The sequence below is a fragment of the Mobula hypostoma genome, chromosome 19 (assembly GCF_963921235.1).
Source record: "Mobula hypostoma chromosome 19, sMobHyp1.1, whole genome shotgun sequence".
NCBI classification, from domain to species: Eukaryota; Metazoa; Chordata; class Chondrichthyes; order Myliobatiformes; family Myliobatidae; genus Mobula; species Mobula hypostoma.
Window position 1 is genome coordinate 59175356 of NC_086115.1, and position 15114 is coordinate 59190469.

General features: G+C 41.2%; 1 protein-coding gene across 3 annotated transcripts in view; it reads left to right on the top strand.

Annotated features, from left to right (window-relative positions):
• Positions 1 to 15114, top strand: part of tdrd1 (tudor domain containing 1) — an 84335-nt gene that overhangs the window by 20015 nt on the left and 49206 nt on the right. For all 3 annotated transcript variants that reach the window (XM_063071217.1, XM_063071218.1, XM_063071219.1), the window contains 3 exons: positions 1932 to 2034; positions 3271 to 3325; positions 11198 to 11296. In XM_063071217.1, coding sequence (XP_062927287.1) covers positions 1932 to 2034; positions 3271 to 3325; positions 11198 to 11296 — 257 coding nt within the window. The remainder of the gene's footprint in view (positions 1 to 1931; positions 2035 to 3270; positions 3326 to 11197; positions 11297 to 15114) is intronic.

Below are 15114 nucleotides of genomic sequence, written 5' to 3' on the forward strand. Positions count from 1 at the left end.
ATCCTACAAAAGCATTTTAACACAAGAACAATAAACAGTACTGGTCATTAGAAATGCAAAGGTGGGGTGTTGACCATGACCCTCCCCAGAGCTTCACAAGAATTTTTCAGCTGATCTCCAAAACATTATGCATCATATCAAATCAAAAGATAAATTCCAAAATTTGTCAACAGTTTAGTAAAACATAATAAGCAAAACTGAGGCTGAAAAAGTATTCATCCCCTCTGTAATGACTACGCTAACTTTCCTCAGGTGCAATACTGTATATTACCTTACCAACTCACCTAATTTGTTGTAGAAAATTGGAGGATCGCCTGTTTTCAATGAATTCATAAGAATAAATATCCCACTCTCTGTATGGTCTGACAGTATGATAGACTTTCAACAGAAACAAAATGAAGACTAAAGAGCATTCAGACCAAGTCAGGGAAATGGCAATAGAGAAACACAAATCCAGGGAAGGGTACAAGATGGTCTCAAAGGCACTGAGCATACCTTAGAACTCAGTGCATTCCATTGTGGAAAAAGTGGAGAAAATGAAACCATTGCCACACTGTCTAGGTCAGGCTGCCCCTCTAAACTTAGAAAAGAAAAGAATGGCACTTGTAAGAGGCTGCTGAGACTCTGAACGGTCACTCTGAGTGAGTTTCAGTAGTCTGCTTCCAACTGGAGGTGAAGTTCATGGCTCCACAATCTCTTAAGCCTTGCATGAAAAGGATATTAAGAGTGGCAAAGGAAGATTGTGGCTTTAAAAAAAAAACACTTCCTTGACCATGAAGATTTTGCAAAGCATCACTTCGAGGATACTGTAAGCATGTAGAAGAAGGGTTTATGGTGGATGAGACTAAAGTGGAACTTTTTGGCCTCTAATTGGTACGTGTAGCATAAATCTAATACTCCATATCAGCCAGGTAACACCACCATACTGTAAAGTATGGTGGTGGTAGCTTCATGCTAAGGGAATGCTTTTCAGTAGCAGATACTGGAAATCTGGTCAGGATTGATGGGAAGATGAATGCTACTAAATAGAGATCCTGGTAACCTCTGCCAGAATCCTTAAACTGGGGAGGATGTTAGACTTTCAGCAGGACAAAGACCCAAAGCACATTGGCAGAGTAACCATGGGCTTCAGATGAAGAAAATTGATGCCCTTCAGTGGCTCAGTTAGAATCCTGACCTTAACCTGATCAAGCATATCTGGCAATACATCATGATTGCTTTCCACTGCCTATCCCCAACTAACCTAGCACAGTTTGAACAATTTTGCAACGAGGAATGGGCAAATCTTGCTTCATCACGTTGTGCAAAGCTAACAGATTTATCCAAAAGACTCTGATAGCTGTGAGAGGTGGTTCAACTAAGTACTGAGCAAAGGGGAATTAATGCTTTGGAACAGCTGACATTTCAATTTTTGAATTTTTAGTTTTTCATGCTTGCAGATTTCCCTTTTTTGGGCTTTACTGAAAGGGGAAAAAAGGAGCACGTAGTTCACAAATAAAAATTCTCAGATTGATCAAAATCCCTGGTTATAATACTCATGTGAACAAAGGGTTGGGGGCTGAATACTTTTTCCAAGGCATTGTAAGTGATAAGGTGATAAAGTATTTGTGATGGTTTCAAGCGTATGGCATGAGGGCAATGGTTATGAAGAGTCTTTTTAATGTTCATGTGATTGGAACTTTAGCGACAACTCAAATTAGGATTTGGGCTACCAATACTGTAATTAGAAACGCAGGTCATGGTGGGCTTTACATATCCCAGCCCTGGTGATGAAATCAAGCAATGCTAGTCTGTTTAAATATTGAATTTAATGCCATATTTTTGGATGCTAGGTTGTTCTTATAAAATTATGCTATTAAGTGTTTAATTATGAAATTTGTGCATTTTTCTGCTTTTGAACTTTTTTGTCTTTTTTGCTAATTCTGTTTTAGGTTCAAATCAATGTTCACGGTGTAAGCAAGCGTATTGTTCACTTAAGTGCCAGAAGACTGATTGGCCAGTCCACAGACGTCTTTGTAAACCTCCAAAGCTACTGTATGTGAAAATAATTCAAATATGACATTGCTACGCTTGCCTGCTCTTTAGAGTTAGTCAACTAAGATGTATTTGAGCACTGTTTGTGGTCAGACAAGCTCATTTTGTATTGCAGACCAATGAATGAGATGTAATAATCTGTACAGCTGTTAGAATCTGATAAGTGTTTTAAAATAGAATTATCGTGTGGAAGCAGTTGTGTATATAGTACCTGGAAGTTGGGTGGTTGTAATTAACATAGACAAGAGCCAGGTGAGGAACAAATATGCAGCTGTTTATTTTGCTTGTAAGTAATCTACCTAGAATACCCTCTCATTACGTTCAGTGCGTGACACACAGGGAAGCTTAACAGCAAAGTGTAAGGGTCAAAATACATATGAATATATATTAGTAGCAATATGTTAACACCATCTTCAGTGGATATTTTTTGAACTGATGGGATGTGTATTTCTGATTTTAAAAGCTAGAGCTCATTTATTTCTCCAAGGAACAAACTGATGAGTGCTTGTAATCAATGATTTTTAGGACAAAATTTCAAGTGTTTTTTTAAAAGATTAGACCCTTTTTATTTATATCCTACAAAGGTTGCATGTGGTGTTTACATCAAATAACGTTTAAATGATTCTGACAAACATTTGAAAATTTATTTTCTCCATACCTTGTGCAGATAAATATGCTGCATAAGGTTATTTAAAAACCTTCACTCAGAAGGTTGTGAGGGTGTGGAATGAGCTACCAACACAAGTGGTGCATGTGAGCTTGATTTTAACTTTTGAGAAATTTGAATAGGTACTTGAATAGTAGAAGTATGGAGTGCTATGGTTCTGGTGCAGTTCAATGGGAGTACGCTGTTTAAACAGTTTCAGCATGGACTAGATGGGTTGAATGGCCTGTTTCTGTGCTGTGTTTTGAGTGCTTCTGATTTTCTGTAGAAAGCTAAGGGATATGTTAAATTCTGCACAGATCTTTTATATTTGCTTTTTTTTCATCTTGATGCTTTTTGTGCCTATTAAAATTTGAAACTACCCATAGTTCCTTCACAAACATGAGAATACCTTAATTCATTGCTGTTAGGTTTTCCTTTAATTTATTCAAAGTATATTTTGATTAAATGCGCTGCATTGATGTTTGAAAGGAATATATAAAGCTCTGTTTTAGTTAAAATTATGATACATTTTGCAAATTAAACCTTTTTGTATATTAAATGTAAACTTAACATTTTTTTTACTTTAATAGTAAACCTGAGGATCACCTGAAGTTACCCGAAGAAATGACGCCCCTGGACAGCAAGGTGGTATAATTTTGTTAAATATTTTAAATGAATACAGAATATTAATTAAGTCAATTAATTTATTTTGTTTGTTGGAGTTCCTTGAAGTAACAAGCAGGATAGAAAAGGTTGATGTTGTTTACTTGGAATATGAAGGCCTCTGACAAGGTGCCACACATGAGGCTGCTTGACAAGCTACGAGCCCATTGTATTCCAGGAAAGATTTTAGCTTGGATAAAGCAATGGCTGATGGGCAGGAAGCAGAGTGGGAATAAAGGGAGCCTTTTCCAGTTGGCTGCCGGTAACTAGTGTGTTCCATGGGTCTGTGTGGGATTGCTTTTTACATTGTGTCATGGACTTGGATGACAGAATGATGCCTTTTGTGGCAAGGTTTGCAGATGATTTGAAGATTGGTGGAGGGGCAAGTAGTTTTGAGGAAGTAGGTACAGAAACACTTAGATTAGGAGAATGGGCAAAATAGTAGATGGAATACAGTTTCAGGAAGTATATGGTCATGCACTTTAGTAGAAGAAATAAAGGATAGACAGTTTACAAATTGAGAGAAAATTTAAAAAGTCTTGAGGTGCAAAAGGACTTGGGAGTCCTTGTGTAGGATTCCCTAAAGGTTAGCTTGCAGGTTGAATTGATGGCAAGGAAGGCAAATGTGATGTGAGCACTCGTTTCAAGAGGGCTAGAATATAATAGCAAGGAAATAATGTTGAGAGTTTATAAGGCCCTGATGAGGCCACATTTGGAGTATTGTGAGCAGTTTTGGGTCCATTATCAAAGAAAGGATGTGCTGTCATTGGAGAGGGTTGAAAGGAGGTTCATTCAAATGATTCCAGGATTGAAAGGCTTGTCAAATGAGAAGTGTTTGGCTCTGGGCCTGTACTCACTGAAATTCAGAAGAATGAGGGGTGACCTAATGGAAACGTATTGAGTGTTGAAAGGCCTTGAGAGTGGATGTGGAGAGGATGTTTCCTATGGTGAGGGAGTCTAAGACCAGAGGATGCCAGTAGGGTTGGTGTTTTGCTCTGGGTGTCAGATGTGGGAATCCTGGGAATCTTCCGGTCTCCCAGATAACCACATCTATGCCAGGTGCACTGAGATGCAGCTCCTGAGAGACCATATTTGGGATCTGGAGCTGCGGCACAATGAACTACAGCTTATTAGGGAGAGTGAACAAGAGATAGAGAGGAGCTACTGGGAGTTGGTCACCCCGAGGCTGCATTAGTTAGATAGGTGGGTGACGGCAAGGGAAGAGCTCAGTAGAGAATACCCCTGTGGCCATCCCCCTCAGTAATTGTTATCTCATTTTGGATGCGGTTGAAGGGGATGACCTGACAGAGGACGACTGCAACGATCGTGTCTCTGGCACTAAGCCAGGTTCAGTGATGCAGAAGGAAAAGAGGAAGATGAGGAACAGACAGAAGGTTCTGTCAGCCTGATAGAGATACCCGCATGGTGTGTTGCCTCCCAGGTGCCAGGGTACGGGATGTCTTGGATTGGGTGCAGAGTATTCTGAAGGGAGAGGGTGAACATCCAGATATCTTGGTACACGTTGGTACCAATGACGTAGGTAGAAAAAGAGAGGAGGTCCTGAAGAGAGAATTCAGGGAGTTGGGTAGGAAGCTTAAAAGCAGGACCTCTCGGGTAGAAATCTCAGGATTGCTGCCTATGCCATTTGAGCGAGTGCAAGAATAGCATGATCAGGTGCATTAATGTGTGACTGAGAGACTGGTGTAGGGGGCAGAGCTTTAGATTCCTGGATCATTGGGGCATCTTCTGGGGGAGGTACAACCTGTACCCAAAGGGGTCCAATATCCTAGCAGGCACATTTAATAGAGCTGTTAGGGAGGGTTTAAACTAATCTGGCAGGGGGATGGGAACCGGAGTGATAAGGTTGAGGAAGGGGAAAACAGAAATAAATCAAAGAACAGCGTTCAACAGAGATTATAGAAAGAACAGGCAGGAGATGAGGCTTAATCACAGCCAGTGGTATGAGTTGCAGGGCAATAGAGGTGTGGTGCAATTAAAACAAAAAGCAACAAATACTGGACTGAAAGTGTTATATTTGAATGCACACAGCATAAGGAATAAAATGGACGATCTTGAAATTCAGCTACAGATTGGCAAATATGACATTGTGGCCATCTCTGAAACTTGGCTAAAGGACGGCTGCCATTGGGAGCTGAATGTCTAAGGATATACAGTGTATCGGAAAGATAGGTTAGTAGGCAGAGGGGGTGGTGTGGCTCTGTATAAGAAATATTAAATCATTAGAAAGAGATGACATAGGATCTGAAGGTATAGAGCCTCTAAGGGTTGAGTTAAGAAATGGCAAGGGTAAAAGTTGTATACAGGCCTCCAAATAGTAGCCGGGATATGGATTACAAATTACAGCTGGAGATAGAAAAGGCATGTCAGAGAGGCAATGTCATAATTCTTGGGGATTTTAACATAAAAGTGGATTGGGAAAACCAGTCAGTACTGGACTTCGATAGAGAATTTGTAGAATATCTAAGGGATGGCTTTTAGAACAGCTTGTTGAGCCCACTAGGGGATCGGCTGTGCTGGATTGGGTGTTGTGCAATGATCCGGAGGTGATGAGAGACCTTAAGGTTAATGAACCCTTAGAGAACAGTGATCACAATGATTGAGTTCACATTGAAATATGAGAGGGAAAAAGTAAAATCCAATGTGTCAGTATTTCATTGAAATAAAGGAAATTACAATGACATGAGAAGGGAACAGGCCGAAGTTGACGGGAAAGGGACATTTGCAGGAAGGACAGCAGAGCAGCAATGGCTGGAGTTTCTGCAAAAAATGAGGGAAGTGCAAGACAGAAATATTCCAAATAAGAAGAAATTTTCAAAGGGAAAATATACGGTGCATTAGCCGCCTTCAATCGTGGGATTGAGTTTGAGAACAGAGAGGTAATGTTGCAGCTATATAGGGCCTGGTCAGACCCCACTTGGAGTGCTGCACTCAGTTCTGGTCGCCTCACTACAGGAAGGATGTGGAAACCATAGAAAGGGTGCAGAGGAGATTTACAAGGATGTTGCCTGGATTGGGGAGCATGCCTTATGAGAATAGGTTGAGTGAACTCGGCCTTTTCTCCTTGGAGAGACAGAGGTTGAGAGGTGATCTGATAGAGGTGTACAAGATGATGATAGGCATTGATTGTGTGGATGGTCAGACAGTTTTTCCCAGGGCTGAAATGGCTAGCACGAGGGAGCACAGTTTTAAGGTGCTTGAAAGTAGGTCCAGAGGAGATGTCAGGGATATATTTTTTACACAGTGGTGAGTGCATGGAATGGGCTCCCGGCAATTGTGGTGGAGGTGGATACGATAGGGTCTTTTAAGAGACTCCTGGAAAGGTACATGGAGCTTAGAAAAATAGAGGGTTATGAGTAACCTTAGGTAATTTCTAAGGTAAGGACATGTTCGTAACAGCTTTATCGGCCGAAGGGCCTGTATTGTGCTGTAGGTTTTCTGTTTCTATGTAAGAAGAAGACTACCATGGCTGACAAATGAAGTCAGAGCCAAAGTAAAAGCAAAAGAGAGGGCATACAAGGAAGTCTGAGCTAGTGGCAAGATAGAGGATCGGGACGCTTTTTAAAAACTTGCAAAAGGAAACTAAGAAGTTCATTAGGAAGGAAAAGATGAATTATGAAAGGAAGCTGGCGACAAAGATCAAAGACTATACTAAAAGCTTTTTTAAGTATATAAAGAGTAAAAGAAAGGCGAGGGTAGATATAGGACCAATAGAAAATGACGCTGGAGATATTGTAATGAGAGATGCAGAGATGGCAGAGGAACTGAATGCGTATTTTGCATCAGTCTTCAGAGTGGAAGACGTCTGCAGTATACCAGACATTGAAGAGTGTCAGGGAAGTGAAGTATGTACAGTGTAAATTATGGCTGGGAAGATGCTCAGGAAGCTTAATGGTCTGAAGGTGGATAAGTCTCCTGGACCTGATGGAATGCATCCTCGGATTCTGAAGGAAGTAGCTGGAGAGATTGTGGAGGCGTTAACGATGATCTTTCAAGAATCGATAGGTTCTGACATTGTACCAGATGACTGGAAAATTGCAAATCTTACTCTGCTGTTTAAGAAGGGTGGGAGGTAGCAGAAAAGAAACTATAGACCTGTTAGCCTGACATCAGTGGTTGGGAAGTTGTTGGAATCGGTTGTTATGGATGAGATTACGGAGTACCTGGAGGCGAATGGCAAGATAGGCCAAAGCCAGCATGGTTTCCTGAAAGGAAAATCCTACCTGACAAACCTACTGCAATTCTTTGAGGAAATTACAAGCAGGGTAAACAAAGGAGATGCAGCAGATGTGGTGTACTTGGATTTTCAGAAGGCCTTTGACAAGGTGCCGCACATAAAGCTGCTTAGCAAGATAAGAGCCCATGAAATTACAGGGGAGTTACTAGCATGGGTAGAGCATTGGTCAGCAGAAAACAGTGGTAATAAAGGGATCTGATTCTGGCTGGCTGCTGGTTACCAGTGGAGTTCCACAGGGGTCTGTGTTGGGACCACTGCTTTTTATGATGTATGTCGATGATTTGGACTACGGCATTAATGGATTTGTGGCTAAGTTTGCTGATGATACAAAGATAGGTGGAGGAGTGGGTAGTGTTACAGAAACAAGAGCCCAGAGAGACTTGGATAGTTTAGGGGAATACGCAACGAAGTGACAAATGAAATATAATGTTGGAAAGTGTATGGTCATGCACTTTGGTGGAAGAAATAAACAGGCAGACTATTATTTAGATGGGGAGAGAATTCAAAATGCAGAGATGCAAAGGGACTTGGGAGTCTTTGTGCAAGATGCCCTAAAGGTTAACTTCCAGGTTGAGTCGGTTGTGAAGAAGGCGAATGCAATGTTTGCCTGCATTTCTAGAGGTATAGAATATAAGAGCAGGGATGTGATTTTTGAGGCTCAATAAGGCTCTCATGAGACCACACTTGGAGTATTGTGTGCAGTTTTGGGCTCCTTATTTTAGAAAGGATGTACTGACATTGGGGAGGGTTCAGAGAAGATTCAGGAGAATGTTTCCAGGAATGAAAAGGTTACCGTATGAGGAACGTCTGGCAGCTCTTGGGCTGTATTCCCTGGAGTTCAGGTGAATGGGGGGAATCTCATAGAAACATTCCAAATGTTAAAAGGCCTGAATAGGTTAGATATGGCAAAGTTATTTCCCGTGGTAGGGGGATTCTAGGACAAGAGGGCATGACTTCAGGATTGAAGGACATCCATTTAGAACTGAGATGCGGAGAAATTACTTTAGTCAGAGGGTGGTAAATCTGTGGAATTTGTTGCCACACATGGCTGTGAAGGCCAAGTCATTGGGTGTATTTAAAGCAGAGATAGATAGGTTCTTGATTAGCCAGGGCATCGAAGGGTATGGGGTGAAGGCAGGGGAGTGGGGATGACTGGAAGAATTGGATCAGCCCATATTTGAATGGTGGAGCAGACTCGATGGCCTATTTTTGCTCCTATATCTTATGGTCTTATGATGCAGCCTGAGAATAGAACATAGAAAATCTAAGCATATTACAGGCCCTTTGGCCCACCATGTTGTGCCAACCATATAACCTACTCTAGAGGCTGCCTAGAATTTTCCTACTGCATTGCCCTCTACTTTTCTAAGCTCCATGTACTTATCTCTCTGAAAAGACTCTATTTTATCCACCTTTGCTGGCAGTGCTTTCTATGCACCGACCACTCTGTGGAAAAATTTATCTCTAACGTCCCCTTGAACCTACTTCCAAGCGCCTTAAAACTATGCCCCCTCACAACACGCTGGAGGAACTCAGCAGGTCGGGCAGCATCAGTGGAAAGGATCGGTCGACGTTTCGGGCCGGAACCCCCTCATGTTAGCCATTTCAGCCCTGGGGAAAAGCCTCTGGCTATCCACACGGTCAATGCCTCTCATCATCTTATACACCTCTATTAGGCTACCTCTCATCCTCTGTTGCTGCAAGGAGAAAAGGACAAGTTCATTCAACCTCTTCTCATAAGGCATGCTCTCCAGTCCAGGCAACATCCTCGTAAATCTCCTCTGTACTCTCTATAGCATCCACATCCTTCCTGTAATGAGGTGACCAGAACTGAACACAGTACACCCTATCCTCGATATACATTCCTCGAAGTCGACGCATAAGTCGGGAGGAGGCGATAGCGCACCGCGCATGCGCAGCCCTCCGGTGAAAAATGATATCGTATCCGTTAAATAGGGGCCGTGGACAATTCTGATTTGATGGAGAATAGACGTGAAAGCACAGAGGAACATCTGGAAAATTTCCTGAAACGCTCATTCGCTGCTGTCATTACTGCACGGTTGGGTATCTTTTGGAGAGAAGGCCTCAAAATCCCCAGCTTTGCCTGCCGTTGGCAACCGAGATGGAGGTTGAATCGTTCGGATGGAGATGTTATCATCACCTGACGCTGCCCTGTTTATAATTTCCAACTTTGTTTCAAGTGTTAAAGCGGTTCTCTGTCGCTTGGCTGTTAGCCCAGGACTTGACATTGGGTGCTTAGGAGGCATAGTTAAATATTTCAAGCACAAAATCACTGCACCATAAGTAAAAACAACAAAAGTTTAAGAGTGCAAGATCGCACATCCATGCTTTGCCAAAACCAATGCAAGACTGGCGGGAGTGAGACTGTGAGGCATGTGCACGTGACTTGTATTGGCGGGAAAGCGGTGCTTTTTGCCCCAACAGTGAGGCGTGCGCACGTGACTTGTATTGGCGGGAAAGCAGTGCTCCTCGCATAACTGAGTTTTGGACGCATATAAGGAGAAGTTGGTAGAAATAAGTTCCCTGCATAACTGTGAATCTGCATTGTCTGACAACGCATATAACGAGGATAGGGTGTACTCCAAGTGGGGTCTATCTAAGGTCTTGTATAGCTGTAACAATAGAGCAGTTTCCTTTTTGGAACAGAGATGAATTTCTTTAGCCAGAGAGGAGTGAATCTGGAATTTGTTGCTGCAGGCAGCTGCGGAGGCCAAGTCATTGGGTATATTTAAGGTGGAAGTTGGTCGATTCTGGTTTAGTTAGGGCATGAAGGGATACAGGGTGAAGGCAGGAGATTTGGGTTGAGAGGGAAAATGGATCAGCCGTGATGAAATGGTGGAGCAGACTCAATGGACCAAATGGCCTAATTCTGCTCCTATATATCTTATTCCCTCACATTGAGTGGTGAGTATATGGAAGGTGCTGTCAGAAGAAGTGGGTACAATTAGGATATTTAAAAGGCATTTGGACAGTTGCACGGTGGGGAAACATTTGGACGGTTGTGGGCCAATTACAGGGAAATAGAGTGAGCTTAGTGAAATTCAAACAAAGCAGGAAATGCTGCAAATTGTTTGGGTCAACTGGGAACTCTCAAACTTGGTTGGCATGGGTGAGTTGCTTTGAAGGGATGTATAGTCCTGACTCTAAACAGTGCAAGTTAAAACAGTTTTTTCTTTAGAAGTGTAACCTGAATATTTCCCAAACCTTATTTTGAAATATTTGCTTAAAGAAACCAATAGTTATACATTGAAGAACAGTTTTTTAAACCTGAAAATAATTTTGAATGGACTAATGTAAAAATTATTCTAGACATATTGAGTGATAATGAAACAATCTCATTGACAAAGAAATTATTGTGACATAACTGTTAAGAATTTTTTTTGTCATAATGAAAATGAATATGCTTCAGCCAGTCAATACCTAAGGCCAGGAAGGTTTACATTTTGGCTTGAATATTATAAGATTGTCCTAAATGTAAAACTAAGTTTTATGTAATTGAAACATCAATTAGCAGGAGTTAAAGTAGTAAAAGAATGCATTGTGGTCTATCATTCAATTAACCTGTAAATTTGTACCAGGCTAAATCTTCTCAGTGCATAAATACCGAGAAAATGGCAAAAAAAATTAAATTAAATGACCTGAGATTCAAAGAATTGCCAAGGGAATCAAAGTTGCAGGTAAGCATTCTTCTTGTTTGCCAACTGTTACTATGGTTTGATTATCTTTTCCCCTGTCATTTTATATTTTCACACTTAAAACTAAAGATCTGTATTTGTATCTGTATTTTAGATTTTGTCCATTATCTGGAGAAATGGTTTCCTATGCCAAGTTTAGTTTGTTTTGGAGGTAAAATTATTTTGGTCTCCGGCAAGAACATTGACTGCAATGTTATCAAATAATTATTAGAATAAGAAATAAAATTTGTATGTAGTAGAATATGATTATGTAACTGAGAATAAGGCCTGTAGTAGTCACGTATTTGTTTTTTTCTGTCTGTTTTGTATGTTGTGCTGCATGTTTATTGGTAATTTGTCACATGGGTTGGGGTGTGGTAGAAGGAAATGAGTATAATTATATATTCTTTGTCTTAGTTGTTCAGTTTAGTCCAGTCCAGAGGGGATGAGCCCTGTTTTTTATGTTGACCGTTAATTATGCTAACTTCACTTTTGCTATATTGCTAATTCATTTTTTTTGTCGCTATAAGATCATTCGTCTTTGCTGGTTTCCCAATAAAGGATCAAACATACTTTTCTTTTTCCATTTGGATCTTCATTATTTTGAAAGCACATCATGCAGGAACAACTCCTCTGCTCAGTTTTTCAGCAGTCTTGGTTTGCTTTCAAGTAACCGCTACAGTTTGTCTCCCAAAAAAATTTATACCAAATAAGCACCTGTCTATGGCAAAGGCTTGCCTCGGACCTGTTGGTGAAATTGAAATTGCAACACTAAGAGCCTGCGCATTGGCAACCCCAGCAGCTTGCGGTAGGATTGTCTGGGACCTTCTGTCGATACATATTGTGTATTTGAGGTTTGAACAGAGTTTTAAATGGTAAGCGCTGCTTGTCCATTTGGGACCATTACTCGGTTGCATGGTGTTTGCCTGAGGATTTGACACTTTGTTTTATTGAATTGTTGAAGTATTCCTCCAGTTGCTAACATTTGAATTGAACACTGGTGTATTTGAAGCGCTGTGGATGTGCAGACAGTTTGTTTGCTACGTTTATTGAAAGGCATGCTACCTGCACATTTTGCTCTGCAGGCGACAGTTAATTGCGAGTGGCCTAATAAAGAGAAAGTAACAGGAGTGAATCAAATCATGGAACCGTCATCAGTGGCCCTCAAGTTGAGGTTTGCAAAAGAGAAACTTATTTTGAAAGATTTTTTAGATTAGATTATGAATACATGTCCTCTATTATTGTCATTTAGTAATGCATACATTAAGAAATGATACAATATTTCCTCTGGTGTGATATCACAAAACACAGGACAGACCAAGACTGAAAAAACTGACAAAACCACATAATTATAACATACAGTTACAACAGTGCAACAATACCATAACTTGAAGAAGTCCATGAGCACAGTAAAAGTTCAAAGTCTTTCAAATGTCCCACATCTCACGCAGACGGGAGAAGGAAAAGAAACTCTCCCTGCCATGCCGACCACAGTCCGACTCTGAGTCATCTGAAAACTTCGAGCTCTGATCAGCTGTCCAACACCGAGTACTGAGCGCAATCTCTGTCCGAACGATTCAGCCTCAACCTTGGTCGCCAACAGCAGGCAAAGCCGGGGATTTTGAGTCCTACCCTCCGAAAGATTCCCGACCACGCAGTAACGACTGGTAGAATCAAAGTTGTCAGAAGGAGTATGAAACAAATATGAACAAAATTAAAGGGTTAATACTATCAATTAAGGATCTCTTTGGGAAAGTGAGGAAAATGCCTCAAGGGCAATCTCATTTTGAGGACTTGACAAATCTCTGAAGCAGTTACTAAGCAACATCAATTTTTAATCTCATTACTTCCCAAGGTTGAACAGGGAAAACAGAACAAACTTTTTTTCAAACATTGAATGCTTTAGTAGTGCACTTGGAGGATGTGAAACACTGGTGAACACAAACATGTTACATTGAAGGTTGTTGCTGCAACCAGTGTTCTCATTTTCCATCAGACAACGTTTCTTAAAGTCCAAAGCATGTATTGATCACTCATATAGTAGTGGACCCACAAGATGTAAACACGGGTAGCAGTGTGTCAAATGTTAGCACTCAAAGGTTCTGCTGCAGGATGAGCATCATCTTTATTTAATAGCTCCTTTGCACACATTGAATAGGGGCTGATTTAGCTGTATTAATCACATGTCAATAATTAAGGACAAATGTGCACTGGAAGAGCAAGAGGAACAGCTGTGGAAAAGGAAGGAGCACTAAGTTGCAGGAGGAAATTGTAGCACAGGTGGCCAAAGTTAATGTGCTAAGGGCTTCAAGTGTGGCAAATGCTAAAATTGCTCCAGCAGGACGATCCTATGGTGTGAGTTCCTACATTAGACCGTAAGATACAGCAGAAGAATTAGGTCATTGGCCCATTGAGTCTGCTCCACTATTTCATCATGGTTGATCCATTTCCCTCTGAACCTTAATTTCCTACCTTCTCCCCCATATCCCTTCAGGCCCTGCCTAATCAAGAATCTACCAACCTCTCTCTCAAATATACCCAATGACTCAGCTACAAATTCCCCAGATTCACCACTGTCTGGCTAAAGAAGTTCCTCCATCTCCATTCTGAAAGAACGGTCTTCTATTCTGTGACAGTGTCCTCTGGTCTTGAACTCCTCCACCATAGGAAACACCTCCACTCTATCAAGGCCTTTTAACATTCAATAGATTTCAATGAGATTGCCATAGTGAGTAAAGACCTTTAATCTGGTTAAGATTTCAACTGCTATGCTGTGAGATAGTTTATATGAGCAGTTTTCTGTAAAAGCAGTGCACCATGCTAGAAAATGTTTTGGCTTTGGCTAAGGTAAGGTATCATGTTTTCCAACTTAGGAATGTGTATCAGCACATGGGGAGAAGCTTCCAGAGAGAGCAGGGCAGAGAGAATTTGTGATAGACAGTAGTCTGGTTTGGGATCTTTTGGCAGGAGCTGCGGAGCACAAGGGAAAGTGCCGCAGAATGCCGTTGGAAGGAGAGTCACAGTTGAAAGAAGTGCTTTGTGCAGATGAATTCTTCAAAGGAGGAAGGGCCAATACTCCTGAGAGATCCAGTTCATTCAAAATGGTCTTCGAGGGTATTTCAGAATGTGGTGGGTGTTTTCATGCAGACCGTAGGTTCAGCACGAGTACAGAGATACCACCCACCTCCCCCCACGACTATTCTAGTATGAGCTCCAACGTTATGTGCACTAGACTGGTTTAACTGTAATTGGCCCATTTTATTTTTCTTTTCTTTTTCTGCCACTGTTTGTTAAAGGTGAAATTTGGTAAATGTACTTTGTAATTTTATGCTAGTGTAAGATCTGTCATTTCTGGGCTACCGATAACTGTGTGTGGGCAGTAGTTACACAGCATTCACTCAAATTGAGGTTCCTTTGATTGGAACATCATGAAGTTCCTGTTTGGTTGAACCCCAGATCATACCAAACCTTGATTATATATTGTATATGAAAGCTTGCCTTCTCACTGCTGAGTTGCATGGCTGTAGCAGAGTTAGCTAATGAGCAAAGTCTGTATATAAGTCCCAGTGAGAGGGTTATGCCTGGAATCATTTTCATGATCCTCTGAACCTTCTCCAGTTTCAGCACATCCTTTCTAAGACATGGGGCCCGAAACTGCTGACAGTACTCCAAATGAGGCCTTGCCAGTGCCTTCTAAAGCCTCACATTACATCTTTGCTTTTATATTCTAGTCCCCTCGAAATGAATGCTAACATTGCATTTGCCTTCCTCATCACTGGCTCAACCTGCAAATTAATTTTTAGGGAATCTGCAAAGTCTCT